We start from the raw sequence: 19,219 nt of genomic DNA on the forward strand, positions 1-19,219 counted from the left end.
GCGGGGGACAGAGGTCTCCAAACAACTCTCAGCACCCTTTGCTAATGACATTTCCCAGGAGGCTTTAAGACTAAAGTAGTATGAGACTACTTTAAATGCATAGCACAGACGGGGCCTTAGAAAAGGCATCCCCCTTGCTCTCTTACATAGGAGAGAAATGCCTGTGCAAAGCTGATGCATGCACCCTCTGAAGACAAAGAGACTGAGCCCATGGCTGTAGAACTGTTACATGCAACGAAACAAAAAACCTCATCTAATCATCCGACCACAATTTCTTTAACAGCCCTACTTTCGAGTGCTTGTCCCACTGAGTTCAGTGAGGCTTATTTTCAGGTAAGTGTGCATCCTATTGCACATCCTCAGGGACTACATTTTTAGCATGTCTCTGTATTGCAAGGAAAGGTCAACTGAAGCCTTTTTGAGGCTCCAGGAGGAAGCGAGATTTCAGTGGGAAGCAAAGCATCGCACAGTTTTGGAGACGAAGGCAATTAGAACATTCGGATGATCTCAGTGTACAGGGAGGCTCATCTGGGATAAGGCGTTACCGTAACGATTTCCAGCATTACTCTGATTTCTGTTGCATCTCAGCACTGGGAGTGACTGGATACTTTGGTCACATCCACGCCGATGCAGAGATGTGGCAGAAGAGTTATCTCCCATGGATGATAAGTGGAAGAGGGGAAAAACCCCAGTAAATCTTGCAGAGATGCAGCAGGCTCCCCCCTCTGAAACTGTGGTACCTCAGGGTCTCACCAATCTTTTTCATCATGCATGTGGCGCCCTTTGGGAGGAAGGGTGGGATATAAATTGAATAACGAAACAACAGTTCTTTACACCTCCCAACATTTCACTGACATATATAGGGACACATAAAACTTTTAAGAAGACATCCACAAAAGGCCAAAAATAGGGCCCAGGAGCTGGCATCATCGGGCACCTGCCAAGGCCTATATCCCAGAAAGGGGCCCCACACAACCTGTCCCTGGAGTCTTTGCTGTTGCTTACCTAGTTACCTGCCTTCTCAAAGCAAAGAACCAGTACATTTCACATGGCCCGAATGGAACATGGAGACTCTGCATTTCTTTTTAGTGGCAGTGAAAGTTGTAGTGTGGTGAGATGACGATACTCTGCACATGCTCACATTCACCCCTTCCTGTTTAATATTACTTCAGACATTCTAGTACTTACTATAAACGTGGACATTGTGATGAGAAAAATTAGGTAGTGCACCTGATGATAAAATAGATACAGGTGGAGACAGAGGGTTGCTTGTTTTTGTCCAAGCCCTGGACAGAAAAAGCTTTGTCTGTGAACTGTTCTGCTGGCAAGATGGCTCCTCCTTTGCCTGCATTTCCTCGTTTGAGCAACAAAGGATGGTTTGGGGCAAAAATTATGCTTAACTTCCTGGTCTGCATGCCTCTGGAAGCGAAGCCCAGAGGAGTGGAGGAAGTGCGAGTTCTGAACAGCCAGGCCTTGCATGCTAGATAGGCTCCTCTTAGATGGAGAGGAAAATGGCTTACCGAGACCTGATCAGGGACTGGAATGAAGGGGTTTTGGCTCTAGAGAACAGCAGCTGGGAATCTGCCTTAAACATCTTCTGCAGGATTGAAAACCCTCACTCCAAAATTGACTTCAATATTGGCTGCTTGCATCTCGGAAGGGGAGATCTGGAGCGAGCTCTGGAGGTAAGCCACAGGACCGTTTCACGTATAACAGGTTTAAACCCAGGTTCACCACAGAGTGCGCACACAACATGCGGCTGGCTGGCTGGGGCTGGTGGCAGTTGTCCAAACTGTCTGGAGGAGACCAGGCTGGCAGAGGCTGGTAGCCCAGCCCTTCTGTGCCACAAAGTTGGGTCTGTGAGCCTCCATTTTAATTTCCCAGAATGCTCTGGGGTGACACTACACTGGGCTCTCCAGAGCATTGTGGGAAATTTAAATGTCAATCTCCCCAGCCACCCTTTGAGTGCTGTCCCTGGCCCCACCAAGAAAGTCATGAATGTAGAGTCCACCCGAGGGCACTTTACCCAGGGACCCCTCGGAGCTACACCTGTTCGTGTGTTACATTCACATGTTACACTACTATGTATACTAAGGAGGCACCTTCCATCACTGTTTTTATTTATCTTTTTGGTGTCTGCTAAAAACCTTTTCTTTTCAGCAAGCCTACTCAGGCGTGCAATTTGAACATGCAATGCTAACCTGTGATTTTATTCTGAATCACGGTTTTAAGATTGCTGATTTTATTCATAGTTAATTTTTATGTTCCCTTTTTTAAAATGGTTGTTTTCACAGGTATTTTTAATGAAGATTTGAGATAAAAATATTTAGATTTTAATGATTTTTTGGTAGAAAGGCAGGGTATAAATGCAAAAGAAGCCCAGGCTGGCAGGCAACAAATGGTAAAACAATAAACACAACTTAAAAACAATTCCAACAGAGATACAGATAATAATAACATTGTCTTTTGTAAACTGCTTAGAGGTGGTTTTGTTTTTCTTTTGATAATTGAATCAGCAGTATACCTATTTTGTTTAACATATAAATAAATAAATAAAATGCAGGTGTACGCTTGAGCATTTAAACTGTGCTTCTAAGGAGTGCAATGCAGGTTTAGAAAGAGAACCAGTGTGGTGCCAAACAGCCTTTTCTAACTTTTAGGTCCCTAAATATTGCTGGACTACAGTTCCCATTATTTCTGACCATTAGCCATGCTGGCTGCGGCTGATGGGAGTTGTAGTCCAGCAAAAAAAAAAATCTGGGACCCAAAGGTAGGGAAAGGCCGGTGTAGTGGTTAGAGTGTCGGACTATGACCTGGGAGACCGGGTTTCAAATTCCCGCTCGGCCATGAAGCTCACTGAGTGACCTTGGGCCAGTCACTGTCTCTTAGCCTTACCTACCTCACAGGATTGTTGTGAGGATAACATTGAGGAGGCCACGTTTGTACAGCACCTTGAGCTCCCTGGAGGAAAGGTAGGATGGAAATGTAACAATAAAATGTGTTGTGGGGAGAGCTGAGGTGGAGAGTGATCCCCTTCATCGCTTCCTGGAAAAGGAAGAGCTAGGTTACCGTATCAGGAAGAAGCAAGGGTTGAATAAATTTACAATTTCCTGGAATAGATGAGTCGATGCCATCCCTCACATTTCGGACTTACACAGTGTCAGGCAGGTAGGAATAGAATCTCACCCTCATTTTAAGCCATTATTTAAGAAGCATGTACAGCAGCTAACTGAGAAGAGCTAACTATTGGCTCCTGGAAAGTCTGCTGTCTTGGGAGAAGGCATTAACAAGGATCTCATTCTCAATCCAGCAGCCAGAAAGGGGGTGGTGTGGCTGTGAAGGGACCCTGCACTTCTGAATTTGCCACTATACTACTGGGTTAAGCCTCAGTGAAGTACGCTACATTTTACAGAAGGAACGATGACTTAAGAGGTTTCCTCCTAAACACTTTATTCCCGGGAGGCTTTCTGACCTACTTTGCGATTAGGGCTGGCCTTGCTGTGCAACAGCATGAAGGAATAGCTTAAGGCCACAGATTCTGGAAGAGACATGTCTTCTGGCTCCTTCTGTGCTATACATTTAAAGCCACAGCATACCACCAGGAGGAGTCATGGCTTCCTCCCCCCCCCACTTCACAGCATCCTGGGAACTGTAGTTTGCTAAGGGTGCTGAGCGTTGTTAGGGCACACACACACACCAAATTCCTCTCACAGAGCTACAATTCCTGGAGTTTCCTGAGAAGAAGGATGAATTTTTAAACCTCTCTGGGGCACTCCAGGGTTTGGGAAAGCCTGCTTGAGGCAGGAATACACGTTGCTTCAATGACTTCAAAGTGTGGTTCACTGGTCCTGTTGTGTTCACCCCCCTCCCATTCATTCTGCTGAAGGGGGGCCCTGACCTCTGCCCGAAGGTCTTAGCCTGATGGGGACAATTCACAAGACCTGAGCCCTGCCAACACCATGCAGCTGCATTTCTGATCCTAACTAATGCCGAGGAAGCTACGCTAATGAAGGTTGCCACCTTTGCATTACTGGCTCTGCTCCTCTGCCTGTAAGCAGCCTGATAGACAGAAATGTAAACAGGTGACAGTTGCTCTCATCCCTCTATCTCTGTGCCAGGAAAAGAGTCTCCTGTTTAATGTGCTGTTAAAAAGCTCAGGAGCAGGCAAAGTAAACAAAGCAAATCAAGGTGGCTAGCTTAGTGATAATTGGTAGTTTTCTATTTTTCTGCCTTCAGGCATTTGACCAATCTGTTTCCAAAGACAATTGCTTGGCTGTGGGGTTCTTCCAGAGAGGGTACGTTTACCTGCAACTGGAAAGGTGAGTGCCTTTCATTTGCTAGTGTTGCTCCATGAACCCCTATACAGCTTAGGACCAGGATACCTGACAGACTGTCTTATCCCTTATATACCCAGTCGATTGCTGCGCTCTGCAGGTGAGGGCCTCCTGCAGGTACCATCTTATCAAGAGGTCCGTTCCGCACAACATAGGAAGTGGGCCTTACCTACCCATTAGAATATCCTCTCATTAAATGTTAGACAGGTGCAGTCTCTGTTGTGTATTCGGGTCCTACTGAAAGCCTTCCTTTTCCAACAAGCCTTTTTAAAGCAGAGATCTTTCCTAGTCTGCATCTATATTGAAATTGTTTTAAAAAAAATTTTTTTTTTTTATTTATATGTCGCCTATCTGGCCGATGGCCGCTCTAGGCGACGTACAATTTAGTTGCAATAAATGCATCATAATAAAATACACATAAAATACATATAACAGTAAAACTATGAATAAAGAACAATAACAGTTCAGAGTAAAGGCGATTAGTCCTAAAAAATTAACCCTCCCCAGAAGTCCCAAAGGCCTGTCTGAAGAGCCAGGTCTTCAAGGCTTTGCGGAATACGTTCAGGGAAGGGGCATGCCGAAGATCGTATGGGAGGGAGTTCCAGAGAGTGGGGGCCGCCACTGAAAATGCCCTCTCCCTAGTCCCCACCAACCTAGCTGATTTAGTTGGTGGGACCGAGAGAAGGCCCTGAGTGGCTGATCTTGTCGGGCGGCATAATTGGTGGCGCTGGAGGCGCTCCATCAGGTAAACTGGGCCAGAACCGTGTAGGGATTTAAAGGTTAATACCAACACCTTGAATTGAGCCCGGAAAATAACTGGAAGCCAGTGTAGATCGAACAACACTGGGGTGATATGTTCCCGGCGGCGACAATTTGTGAGTAGTCGAGCCGCAGCATTTTGTATAAGTTGTAATTTCCGGACCATTTTCAAGGGTAACCCCACGTAGAGCGCATTACAGTAGTCTAAACGAGAGGTGACCAGGGCATGTACTACCAGTGGGAGCTGATGAACAGGGAGGTAGGGTTGCAGCCTACAAATGAGGTGTAATTGATACCAAGCTGCCTGGCTCACTGCCGAAATCTGAGCCTCCATGGACAGCTTGGAATCAAGCACAACCCCAAGGCTGCGGACCTGGTCCTTTAGGGGCAATCTCACCCCATTGAACATCAGGTCAACATCACCCAACCTTCCCTTGTCTCCCACAAGCAGCACCTCAGTCTTATCGGGATTCAACTTCAACCTGTTCCTTCCCATCCATCCACTCACGGATTCCAGGCACTTGGACATGGTCTCCACAGCCAACTCTGGCGAAGATTTAAACGAGAGATAGAGCTGAGTGTCATCCGCATATTGGTGACACTGCAGCCCAAATCTCCTAATGATTGCCCCCAGCGGCTTCATATAGATATTAAATAGCATGGGAGAGAGGATAGAGCCCTGTGGCACACCACAATCGAGAGGCCAAGGGTCTGAAACCTCCTCCCCCAATGCTACCTGTTGATGCCTATCGGAGAGAAAGGAATGGAACCACCGTAATACAGTGCCTCCTATTCCCAATCCCTCCAGGCGATGTAGAAGGATACTGTGGTCAACAGTATCAAAAGCCGCTGAGAGATCGAGGAGGACAAGAAAGGTGAATTCTCCCCTATCTAATGCCCTCCTCATATCATCAACCAGAGCGACCAAGGCTGTTTCAGTTCCATGTCCAGTCCTGAAACCCGATTGGTATGGATCCAAATAATCCGTTTCATCCAAGTGTGTCGACACAAAAGTTTATTGACACTTTTATTTTTAGATCTTTTCATTGTTTTATCGTTGGCGTGTTTGCCACTCTGGGCTCCTTTGGACGGAGGGGCGGGATGTAAATTTAATTAATTAATTTGGTGGGGGGGCATCTGCCCTTTGGAAGTGCCTCCCATTTCCTATCGGACAGGTGCCTACTCTATTGCCTTTTCCTCTTTCAACAAGCTTTCTAAAATCATTGTCTAGGTGGACCTCTGCCTTTGAACTGATTTTAAGTATGTGCTGTTGTTTTAAACTGTTTGTATATTTATAATTGTTTTTTTTAATGGCTGTTCTATATGCAGTTGTTTGAACTGCTTTTACATGTGTTCTTATATTGTAAATCATTTTGGAATATCTCATGGGAATCATTTCATAAATGAATTATTATTATTATTATTATTATTATCTAAAATTTATTCGATGCCTATCTGGCAGGACAACCTGTCACTCTAGGCGACATACAAAGGAATAAAAATACAAAAACAACATCAAAATAAAAATCAACAAGTACATAATAAAAATACTGTTCACATAAGACCCCAAAAATCAGACCACCCCCTTAGCCACCTAACTGTGGCATATTCATTCATCTGACTGTACAAAAAGCCATGAATGAATAATAAAGGGGACAAGAACTGAGCTCACCCAAATTTCGTGGGAGCCCACAATTCCCAGAATTCCCTGGGAAGAGGAACGGATGGTTAAACCCACTAGGGGAATTGTAGCTCTGCGAGGGGAATTGGGGTCTCCAAACAGGTCTCAGCACCCTTCACAAACTACACTTCCTAGGATCCTTTGGGGGAAGCAGCCATGCCTGTTTCAAGCAGTATAATACGGCTTTAAATGTATAGCGTGGATGTGGCCATCAGTAACATGACTGTTTCCCCATGACAGATATGAAGAAGCCCTGAATGACTGCAGGCTGGCCCTGTTGCACCTCAGAACGGGTCCCTTCATCGATTACAAGCAGCTGGGTCTGAAGTTTGTGCTGTATCCCTGGGAGGTACATAGTGGCAGAGAATCATACGATGACTGAGGAATGGCTCGTCTACCATCAGAGCACATAATGCCAGTTATATGTTTATTGTACGAGTGTTACCATCTCTGTGTACCTGGTAGGGATGGAAAGACCTGTCAGTTTTGGTTCTCTCCATTTTCCAATCTTAAATTCACTTCTCTACATTTCTTCAGCAATGTGAAATTTTTTCTTAAGAAAAAATCCTCATGAAACTACTCCCCACTTCAGTGCGAATTTCCCCCAAATAGACACATTTTTGTAGGCAGTTTTGACGCATGTGCCCATTTTTGTAAGCCCTTTCTTGTCACATCATGCATTTTTGTCTGTTATTTTTGCTCCTATATTCATTCATATTATGCACCCTTTCCCCTAACATATGCATTTTTGTAAACATTGCTTGGTTGGCGAACTGCATCCCAAAAGTTGAATAAGTGCAGATTTCGAAGGATGCTGTGTTCTGGTTCTCAGATTGTTTCAGAAAGGGTAGATTGGATAGTTTTGGCTTGAAATGTAAACTGAATCGAATTTCTCTCCCACCCCTAGAACCTGCATACCCAAATCAACAAGTGCCCACCCTTTCATACAAGCCCTTGCACATGTGTAGAGGTAGCTTGTATCCACTTTGAGCATAAAGATGGGCAAGTGTGTTCTACGCAGTTTCTCCTAATTTCAGTTCTCCACATCAGTTTGCAATTTAAAAAAACACAACCACCACATTTTAGCACAATTTTCTCCTAATACACATATCTTTGCATGCAATCTTGCCCAAGACACACATTTTTGCAAAGCCATTTGCCCTGATATTATGCATGTTTGCAGGGTAACTCTGGCTGACCAAGATCATGGGCAACTGCTAGATTTTTTTGCCTTCGTTTTGGATACTAAGCCACTCTGAGTGTCTGTGAAAGTAAATAAATAAATAAATAAAATACCCCACCCCATCAAAGAATCCAGTGTGATCCCAAAGGCTTGCATCCAGCTAAGCTGTTCTCTCCTGTGCGGTCCGCAGGTGCTGTACAATACTGCCACGGTCTACTGCCGGCTTGGGAAGTGGCAGGATGCCCGGCGGGTGCTGCAGGTGGCTACCAGACAGACCCCGAAGAGCCAAATCCACCACCTTGATATTGCTCTGGAGCAAGTGCAGGTAAGACTGCTCTCTGAATGAAATCGGAACAATTGGAAGTGTCGTTTTGCTGAAAAGTAGATACACCCTCCAAGGAGGAGATTGCTCAGCAGAGATGGACACGCACTTAGATGTTTGGTTACATTTCAGCCCCAGGAAAACACTCAGGATGCAAAGGAGAGCCAGTGAGGGGTATGGCCTGGGGAGAGTTCCAGATTTGGCCTCAAGGCCTGAGGTTCCCCACTCTGAATAAGAGGACTTTCCTCAGCAAAGCAAGGCACATGATCACCCTAGACTAGATTAACTTTCCTTCTTTAGCTTCAGGTGAACAGGGGGAAGTATACATGGGACAAGATAACCTTGTTTTGAATGGTCTACCCTAAACCTGCCCTGCCCTAGGAACATCTCTTTCTGGAACCCCGAAGTGTCCCTCAGGGAGAGATCTTCAAGCCCCCGAAGAAGGATGTAGAAGAGCTGGAAGAAAAGGATTTTCTGGGCCAGGCCAAGGTAGGACCTCCGTTTCTGTAGATGAGGGGTGATGTTATTCTGCTGCCATGGGGCTAGTCTTCTTCGAGGTGGTCAGCATGCTTAATCAACCTAAGCTAATGATGAGCTAGGGCAGGAGAGAAGACAAAGTAGGCTGATTTAGGAGCCTGACATTAGGGATGGGGGGGAAATCTGATTTGGTTCACATTTAAAGCTGAATCTATCGAATTTGCACTTTCCAAAATGATCTGAGAACCAAAACACAACCATCCTTTGAAATCCGCACATATCCACATTTTGCAATGCAGTTCGCCAGCTAAATAATGTTTACAGAAATGCATATCTTAGGAGAAAGTGTGCATGAAAATGAACATATGAGTGAAAATAGCATACAAAATGTGTTATGTTAGGAGAAACTGCTTGCGGAAATGGGTACATTAGTCAAAATTGCATGTGTTTATTGGGAGAAATTCGCACTAAAATGCTGAAGATTTTGCATGAGGATTTTTTTAAAAATTGCAAGTTACCGCAGAAATGTGGAGAACTGAATTAAGACTGGAAAAATGAGAAATGAAGAGAACTGAAATTGAACTAACACCTTCCATCCCCACCTGGTCTCAGATTTCATAATTATTTATGGTTAGGTTAATTAACTGTGTATGTCACTTTGCAACCAAGTAATACATACAGTAATAAAATGACATGAGCATTATTAAAAACAAATCTAACAGTACATTCGCCTATAATTGGTGCTGTCCAAATGTCTGGGAAATCAAAAACGTCTTTGCTTGGCACCGAAATGATGCCAGGCGGGCCTCGCTGGGGTGGGGGAGAGCGTCCCACAGACAGGAAGCTACTATAGAAAAGGCACTTTCTCCAGCCTATCCAAGGAAACATTAGTATTTGACCCTGTATGTGCTAGGCTTGCAGAGCTCATGCTGTTCTGCACTCTCTGCATTCACAGGTCATCTCCTCTGCTTTCGAGGGAGATTACACCAGCAGCTTTCACGGTCTGCAGCTACAGGTGAATGGGGGGAAGTGTGGGAGGGATGCAGGAGTGCACAGGCTGTTGCCCCAGAGAAAACAGCCGCCAACTTCTTTTTCTTGGCAGGGTGCCTCTGCCTTTAACAACTGCATTTTATAACAAGCAGACAATGAATAGGTGAAGCTTTTCCCTCTCCAAAACCTCTGCACATGCATGGCAACTCTGCCCATAGTAACAAGAGGGCGGAAGAGTACAGCTGTCATTTCTTTCTGCCTCTCCCCCGGGGCTCCTCGGCCTTTCATGACTGCCTTGCATACAGAAATCTAACAGTGAAGCTTCCTGTGGCATGTATCAACAGCCACACCTTTATTATGGGCTCCTGCTGGGAGGAAGGGCGGGATACAAATCAAATAATAAATAAATAAAAATAAAACAAGCTTTCCTGGGCTCAGGTTCACTTCATCGAATGCATGAAGCGAAATCGTAGTCCACAGGTGTATAAAGAAATGTATTGCAAGATGGGAGCTGAACTGCAATGATGTAAAAATTACAATCAGTGATAATTAGAGTTTAGATACAGTAATTCCTCAGTTAAGGAATCCTCCAGGAAGGAAGCTGCTTTTAAGGAAGGCTTTTTAAAAAGTGAAACTGACCTGCTTTGCTTTGCTATGGAGAAACTTTCAAACCTGTACCTTTGCTTTGAGGGTGAAACTGACAACCCTCTGTGTTTGCTTTACATTAAAGAGATCTCTTGCTTTCTCCCAGGACTGCGGAGGGAAGGATCCAATATAATTTAGAGGAGGAGAAAGAGGGGGAGTGGGTGAGTGCCTGGTAGGCAACCTCTAAAGTCCCCATGGAAGCTGCCCCCACCATCGATGAGATGACTGTATTAACAGGGCAGGGAACAAAGGCTGGTTTGAAAAGCTGGCAATTCTGTCTTAGGTGCGCCTGAACCTCTGTGCCTCTTCTTTGCTTGTCTCTTGCATCTCCTACCTCTGTTCCCACCTCACCTCCTTCCCCAAGCCAGAGAGGATAGCAATTTTTTTGGGGGGGGGTGCAGGGAATTTGACATACCTTTTTGCTTCTCTGTTCTTGCAGAAAGGGAGAAGTGGCATTCCCCCACCACCTGGGAAAGTGCTCCCCAACCGACCCCGTGAGAGACAAAAGATTCCAAAACCAGGTCAGTCACAAGATGGAAATTTTGTTGGGTTAGGATGACAGAGATTTCAGAATTTAAATCAGTGTTTAATTTGGATCAAGGGGTGCGCGCGCACACGGACACACTTTTTAGTATCACGGTCTCAGCGTGAAATAAACTATTTTTAAAATAAAAAAAGCAAATGGACTCTGCACATGGCCAAAGGCAGTCTTGTTGGCGCCACAAACCTCTCCTTTTGAAAAGAGAAGCTCAGATCTATTTGTTTCTCTACTTACATCTTAGGGCCCCTCCAGACTAGGGTTGCCAGGTTCTTGGCCTGAGACTGATCCTGTATCTTGAGAAGGTCAGCCAAGTGCAGGTGTTCTTGCAACCCTGTAATGGGAAAAACCACAAGGTGGAGTTCTTCCTTCCCCCTGCGCAACAATACAGAAGACCTCTTGGACGCCGGGCCTGGCAGCCATCTTTCAAAAATCAAAATTCTTTGAATTTTACTATGCAGTTCTCCAACCAAGCAATGTTTACAAAAATGCATACACTAGGGGAAAGTGTGCATGAAAATGTATTCATGAAAATAATATACAACTTGCAATATATATGGGGAAATTGCTTGCAAGAATGTGTACATCACTGAAAACTGCATGCAAAATTGGTTGCTGCTGCTGTTGTCGATTGAATTTATACCCCACCCTTCCTCCTGAAGGAGGGCAGGGCAGCAGACCTAAAGAAAACAATTTCACAAGAAAAAGAAAAGTCTTTATTTGCAGAACTGCTGACAATTTTTCATGAGGATTTAAAAAAAAAGAAATTGCAAATTGCTGCAGAAATGTGGAGAACTGAATTTAAGATTGGAAAAATGAGAAGACAGGAGAAAACAAAATGGACGGATCTCGCCATCGCTAATGCTCAATTAAAAAGGATGTCTGGAGGAGGCGTTTATCTCCCACCCTTTCTTCCAATGGCAACACAGGGCGAGAGAGAAGGATCTCGGTTGCCTGCTTTCTCCCAGAATTGATGAAGGCAAAGGCTTGATGGAAAGAGAGCTGGTGTGGTGTAGTGGTTAGAGTACTGGACTAAGATCTAGGAGACCAGGGTTCAAATCTCCACTCACCTACAAAATTCAGTGGGTGACCTTCGGTGATCACTCTCACCCGGACCTACCTCACAGGGTTGTTGCGAGGATAGAATCAGGAGATGGGGGAAAGAACGCCATCTTGAGCTCCTTGGAGGATAAGTGGGTTGGAAATGTAAGGTGGGATCTAAGTGCAATAGAATTAGTAAATTGGATGACGCTTGCTTTGCAGTGCTGGCAGAGGGAGAGGTGGACAAGGGAGACGCAAACATCGCTGGCCCAGAGACAGCCCTGGAGGTGAGTCCCTGTCATTGCCGTGGAAATAAGATAATCCCCGTTTTGCAAAATGGTGTGTGTTAGTTATGAACAGCTTTAAACCTGTTTCAGATTATTCCTTTGTTCAGCATGCCTTCCCATCTCTCAAACAGGGGCTGTCGGCTTCAGAGGAGATTGCTCACATCGGTGAGAGGTAGGGCGTGAGGAGACGTTCGATTCAGTCTGCATCTAATGCACACTTTCTGAAACAACGCGAGAACCATCCTCTGAAATTTGCACTTATCCAAATTTTGCAGTGCCATTCTCCAACCAACGCTCACCAAAAACAAATATATTAGGAGAAATTGTGCATTAATATGAATATATTTATGAAAATAACAATTTAACGGTGCATCACGCTAGAGAAAATTGCTTGCAAAACTGTGCGTGCAGACAAAAATGTGTTTGGCAGGATAGATTTGCAGTGAAATGTTGATCAATTTTCGTGAGGATTTCATTCGCAAATTGCTGCAGGCATGTGGAGAACTGAATTTAAGATGGGGCAAATGAGAAGGGGAGAGGTCCAAATCTGACAGATCCTTCTATCCCTAGTGACAGGCCTGTCCTGTTGAACATCCACGCTTCCTACACCATTCAGATGAAGGTGAGCACCACCCCAACCTTGGCTGAGCTCAACGCCCTGCTGCAGGAAGAGTGCTGTCGGCAGGCTGCGCAGATGTCACTGAGGTTGGTTCTGTGGCACACACGCCGCTTCATACCCGACACATCAACCAGCACCGGATTCAGATTCATTTATGTTGCTGAACTACAGATCCCATTGGCCGCACCCAGCACAGCCAGTGACCAGGGATGATGGGAGTCGTAGTTCAGCAACATCTGGAGGGCCAAAGGTTCCCCATGCCAGGGGTAAGAGAAGACAGCAGAAACTAGGGGTACGTGAGGAGTTTGATTCGGTTTGCATTTCAAGATGAATCAAATTTGTACTTTCCAAACCAATATGAGAACCCAAAACCAGACATCCTTTGAAATTCGCACTTCATCAAATTTTGCAATGCAGTTTGCCAACCACTGTTTACAAACATTGCATGTAAGTGTGGATAACAATGAATATATAAGTTAAAATAACAAACAAGTGCATTATATGATGAGGAATTGCATGCATTTGCCAAAATTGCCTAGAAAAATGTGTTTTTTAGGAGAAATTCAGACTAAAATGCTGGAGAATTTTCATGAGGATTTTTCTTTTTTTAAAAAAAATTGCAAATTGCTTCTGAAGGGTGGAGAACTGAGAAAAATGAGGAAATGGAAGAACGGAAATTGAGAGATCTTTCCATCCCTAGCAGAAATAGAAATTAACTTGGATGCAAATCAGACTAAGCATGAACAAACTTAAAATGCTGTATTTCCATGGCAAGTCACACCTTGCCCCTTTTTTAAATGAAATAAAATACAAGTTACAAAAATTTTGAATAAAAGTACGTGGAAACAGTGTAAACTTAAAAATCCTGAATCTCCCTGGCAAAACACACCATTCTTTATCAAGATTTTTCTTCTCTCGTGAGTTACGGCCGATAGAAAATGTGCCGTTTTCATAGTTGTGTATTTATCTTGTCTGCTCAGTCAGTAAATTATGGGCTGACTTCTTGAACTATTGGCTAAGATCAGATGTACAACCCGCACCAAGCAACGATAGGAATGCTCAAGGATTTCATTTGCTCTGCATTTTTGGGCGAGCTGACCTGATTTGCACTCCCCAGGCGAATGCGAGGATCAGAACGCAACTATCCCTTGGGTTTTGCACATCTCCAAATTTTATGATAGTTGGCTCAGAAAAGCACCAAACTGCATATGTGAGATGGTGGTTGTATCCAATGTTAGTTACACTCGTTGAAATGGATGGTTATGACTAACTTAGGCACATTAATTTCCTCTGAGTAGACCTTAGCTGGATGCAACCCTGGGTCAAGAGGCAGCTGGACAGCCATCTGTCGGGAATGCTTTGATTTGATTTGAGCAGACGGTTGGACTCGATGGCCTTATAGGCCCTTTCCAACTCCACAATGCTATGATTCTATGATTTAGTACAGGAATGGGAAACCCTTTTCAGTTCAAGGGCCACATTTCCTTCTGGACAATCTTTTGAGGGCCACATGACAGTCGTGAGCAGGGTCAGCAGCAAAAGTGGGCGGAGCAACAAATGTGAATTTTCTCTTTTGTACAGTAGGCTGGTTTCTACACACGCAACACATCCATCCCTCTATCCAGATACGCAAAAGGCATGATCGGAGTTCAGGGACGCATCCCAGCCAGGCAAAAACACTCAAGGAGGGTGCGAGGCAGGGCCATTGAGGGGCGTGGCCTGGGGGAGTGGGCGTGGCCTGGGGAGAGTTCCAAGGGCCAGATAAAGAGGGCTGGAGGGCCGCATTTGGACCCCCCAGTGGGAACCGCCCCATTCCTGCTACACAGACTTCTGTGCTCCTGTTTTTTTTAGAAAAATCCCCAGTTATAAAAATTCTTCCTCTGTCTGAGTCCCTGGAGAGCAGGCATCCGCTCCAGGTTTTAGTCTGAGCTTTCGAGGAGCTGTCCAAGGTGCTGAAACGTATCCCACAACAGGCTTGTCGCCTGCACAGCTCCTTGAAAGCTCAGATTAAAACCTGGAGCAGATTCCACTGCCCCGCTGGCGTGGAGCCACCAGACACCACCGAATATTTGGCCAGGCGCACAAATGGTCTCAGCTCAACGTAAGGCAGCCTGTCTGTATCCCTGACTCATTGCAGGTACAGGTCTCCGGGCCGTGATGAATTAATCCCCGTTAGCGATGATGAGGAGCTGAGGAACGTGTGGGGGGATGTGCAAGGGGGCCAGCTGACCCTCTGGTGCCAGGTATGCGTTCAGTAGCATTGGGGTTTCCAGCTCAGATGTGTGTGTGTGTGTGTTTTCCCTCTAGTTCTGTCCTGACTCAAAATAGATCTGCGTATCCAGCAGAATGAATTAGGAACTGAGCGGCTGCATCTGGAGGAGTTAGGTGGACAGTTCCATTTCAGGTTGCAGGGGAGGGCCATAGCTCAGTGGGTAGAGTGTCTGCTCTGCATGCAAAAGATCCCAGGTTCAACCCCCAGCATCTCCAAATAGGGCTGAGAATGTCTGCCTGAAACCGTGCAGAACCACTGCCGGTCAGTGTCAGCAATATTGAGCTAGATGGACCAATGGTCTGACTCGGGATGAGGCAGCTTCCTATGTTTCTATGTGAGTCACTGAATTCTGAGTTTTTTAAAAAAAATGTTAGAGAAGTGCAACAAAATGTTGCAGTGTGGAATGGTCCTGTTCAGGTGCCTGCCAGCCAGCCAGCCAGCCTTGCCCTCTTCCAGGATACTCCATTCCATTCCTTCTCCCCCACAGTCAGCCAGCCAGCATTCCTTGCCTACTGAATACGCTCAGTTGTCACTGAGCTGTTTTTCCCCCCAGAGGGTTGCCTCCTTAAGATTTCCCCCCTAAAAATCTTTTGGATCTTTTGCAAATCTTGGGATTCCACCAAGGTTGCTGATACCTTTCTCACATGGAACTAGGATTTGGAAAATTGGGGTCACTGTTAGAATATTTAAACCTTCTGTCTCAGCCAAGACCTTCTTCTAAATACAATTTACAATTAAAATTTACCAAAAAAGTGCAACATCTTAAGGATATGTGGAGGGGTTTATGAGAAGTCTTTTTCTGGTCCCTGGTACAAATACTCCTTATGTGTATATTTTCTAAAGACAAAAACAAAAAAAGCCTTCCCTACAAGCAGAAGACTAGCATAGCTTGGACAGAACTTGGCCAAAACCTTGCTGTGCTAGTTTTCTACTTACAGGGGCATTATATTATTCATATTATTTAATGTAGCATTCAAAGATGGCATCCTTCCATCTGAAGTGGTACAGCCCATTCTTTCATTCCAGGCCCCTCTGCCACCTCAGCCCTGACCATAGAAGCTGATGAGGAGTGGGAGAGAACTGCCCCATAAGGTGATGGACTCTCCTTTATTAGAGGCTGGATAGCCACCTATCACAGATGCTGTAATATTTATTTATTTATTGCACTTGTATACTGCCCCATAGCCGAAGCTCTCTGGGCTGTTTACAGCAATCAAAAACATTAAAACAAATATACAATTTAAAACACATATCTAAAAACAAGGTTTCCTGACTTTATAGGGGGTTGGCTAGATGACCTCTGAGGTCCCTTCCAACTTTATGATTCCAGTGCATGTGTTTTGAAGGGCAAAGAAAAAATTGCAGACAGACCAGTCCTGTACCACATGATTGCGTGCCACCCCTATACTGCTCAGGGGCAAGAGGACTTGACTTTTAAAGAAGGCGACAAGCTGGAGATCCTTTCTGAAGGTAGGCAGGGTGGTGCCAAAATGGTCAGTAGCTTCTTCCTTGGGTAAACCCGGGTACAAGGCTGAGGTATCTTTGTAATAGCTGTGCTGAAGAGGGAATTTTGGAAAAAGCAGCCTGCCCTGTAGGGATGAGAAGGTGCCATATATTTTGAAGCAAAGGTGAGCAACTTATGACCATAGGCATTCATTTTACGTTGTCCTCATGACCATCTCTGCAAGCGATCAGTGGTGATTGTCAATCAGGGGAGATGCTATCTTGCCATCTACCCTTTTTTCCATGGGTTGGGGTCCCCTTTCTTCAATTTCAGATGAAGCCAATGTCCTCCTCTTTCTCCCATTTCTTTTGTGAGGAACAGCCTCTTTCCACTATACACTCTTTTCACTATATCACCATACAGGGACAGTCGAGTTCAATTTGCAGTTTGCGCCGAATCGACCAAATCTGCACTTTCCTAACTCTATGAGAACTGAAACACAGCTATCCTTTGAAATTCCCACTTACTTGAATTTTGCAGCGCTGTTTTCCAACCAAGCAATGTTTACAAAAATGCACACATGTACAAAAATGTATGAGTGAAAACATCATACAAAAATGCATTATGTGCTGAGAAACGGCTTGCAAAAGAGTGTACGTGAGTCAAAACTGCATACAAAAATACATTGATAAGGAGAAATTCCCACTAAAATGCGGAAGAATTTTCATGAGGATTTTGTTTTAAAGCAGCAACACTAAAATTGCTGCAGAAATGTGGAGAACTGAATTTAAGATTAGAAAAATGCGGACCTGTGAGAAATGAAATTGAAAGATCATTCCATCTGTAATCCAGACACATAGGTGTTAAGGTTCTAATCTTTTTGGTTAGTTGCTGCTTTAATTGTTTTAGAAATGTTTTTCATTGTTTAATTGATAATTTTTAATGTAGAGGGTTTTTTTAACAATCAAGCTGTATTTAAATTTTGTTAACAATGTTTTAATATATTTTTTAAGCCTTTTGTGTTTTTTAAAGAGTGTTTTTAGTGTTTTTGTTTGCCTGGGCTCCTTTGGGAAGGAAGGGCGGGATAAACATTTCATTGATTGATTGATTGATTAATCGTTATCCAATAAGGTTCGCTCAGCCACTGAACAAATAGCTTTCTGAGCGTGAAGCTGCTCTTTTGTTTGTTTTCTGCCAAAGCTTTAAGTCACGTGTGAGCTGCTCCATCTACACTGGCTCTCATAGCAAACTGCTGCCACCTAAGGTGCGGAGTCAAAACTTTCACAGCTCCTTGTAAATGTACAGGGTTTTTTTCTCTCATGTTCTTTGAGATCTGTCAAGAGTCATCTGTCACTCCCCTGACAGCTTCTTGGGAGGGAACGAAAAAGGAGGGAGGTGAGAGAGAAAGAGAGTAGGGGTGTTGTGGAGAGAACGGGGTGTCAGAGAGAGAGAGAGAGAGGGAGAGAGAGAGAGAGAGAGAGAGAGAGAGAGAGAGAGAGAGAGAATGGCATGTCAGAGAGAGGGTCTGTGTGTGTGTCAGAGAGAGAGGGGGTGTCAGAGGTCAGAGAGTGAGTGTCAGAGAGAGAGGGGGGAAGGGGATGTCAGAGAGAGAGGGAGGGGTGTCACAGAGAGAAGAGGGTGTCAGAGAGAGAGAGATGGGGTGTCAGAGAGAGAGGAAATGGGATGTCAGAGAGAGAGAAAGAGAGGGGAGGTCAGAGAGAGAGTAGGGGTATCATACAGAGAGCAGGAGGTATCACAAAGAGAAAGAGGTGTCAGAGATAGAGGGTTATCGGAGAGAGAGAGAGAGGAAGGGGTGTCAGAGAGAAAGTAGGGATGTCACAGAGAGAAGAGGGTGTCAGAGACAGAAGAGGTGTCAGACAGAGAGAGAGAGGGAGGGGGCATCAGAGAGATAGTGGGGTGTCACAGAGAGAAAGGGGTGTCAGAGATAGAGGGGAATCAGAAAGAGAGAGAAAGAGGGAAGGGGTGGCCCAACCACCACTGGCTTCAGCTCTGCCCGTCACTGGCTCCTGCCCTCTGCTGGCGCACAGCTCTAGATAGATTATCCCACAGAGGATGTGGCCCTTGACAGACAAAATGTTCCCCAGCCTCATCTCAAAAGGCACAGAAGCCTACCTTGTTTTCCCACTCCCTACCCTCCTCTGAATTTGTGCCCTTGGCCGTAAACAACCTCCCTGCCCTAACCCAAGGCCTTGTTATGTTTCCACAGTGAATGAGGAATGGCTGGAGGGATGCTGCAATGGAACCGTTGGCATCTTCCCAAAGTGCTTTGCTGTGCGGGAGAGCGCTGTTGCCTAGAGCAGAAGGGGAGACCTTGCCCCCTGGGCCACAACCTTGCTTTCCCTACCGTTGGGCATTGGATTTCCCTACCAGCATGCTCAAAATGCTTTGTAAGAACGTTATAAGAGCCCTGCCGGATCAGACCTAAGGTCTATCCCGTCCGGACTCCTGTTTCTCACAGTGATCAGATGCCTCTTGGAAGCCCACAAGCAGGGTTGAAAGATAACCACCTTTTCCGCTGACACCATCCCCCAGGAACTGTGCTGCAGAGAGATACACTGCTCTTGAAAGTGAATGTTCCATTTAGGCACTGTAACTAAGAGTTACAC

At 45.1% G+C, this 19,219-nt stretch overlaps 1 protein-coding gene across 1 annotated transcript; it reads left to right on the plus strand.

Moving 5' to 3' along the window:
• Positions 1 to 1,511: 1,511 nt before the first annotated feature.
• NOXA1 (NADPH oxidase activator 1) lies at positions 1,512 to 18,908 on the plus strand. The gene is made up of 13 exons (XM_061604489.1): positions 1,512 to 1,685; positions 4,237 to 4,319; positions 7,015 to 7,123; positions 8,148 to 8,282; positions 8,661 to 8,768; positions 9,712 to 9,771; positions 10,831 to 10,912; positions 12,193 to 12,257; positions 12,389 to 12,429; positions 12,828 to 12,962; positions 15,014 to 15,119; positions 16,495 to 16,618; positions 18,820 to 18,908. The coding sequence occupies exons 1-13, from the start codon at positions 1,512 to 1,514 to the stop codon at positions 18,906 to 18,908; spliced, it is 1,311 nt and encodes a 436-aa protein (XP_061460473.1).
• The last annotated feature ends 311 nt before the right edge of the window (positions 18,909 to 19,219 follow it).

Source organism: Rhineura floridana, chromosome 20, assembly GCF_030035675.1.
Source record: "Rhineura floridana isolate rRhiFlo1 chromosome 20, rRhiFlo1.hap2, whole genome shotgun sequence".
Lineage (NCBI taxonomy): Eukaryota > Metazoa > Chordata > Lepidosauria > Squamata > Rhineuridae > Rhineura > Rhineura floridana.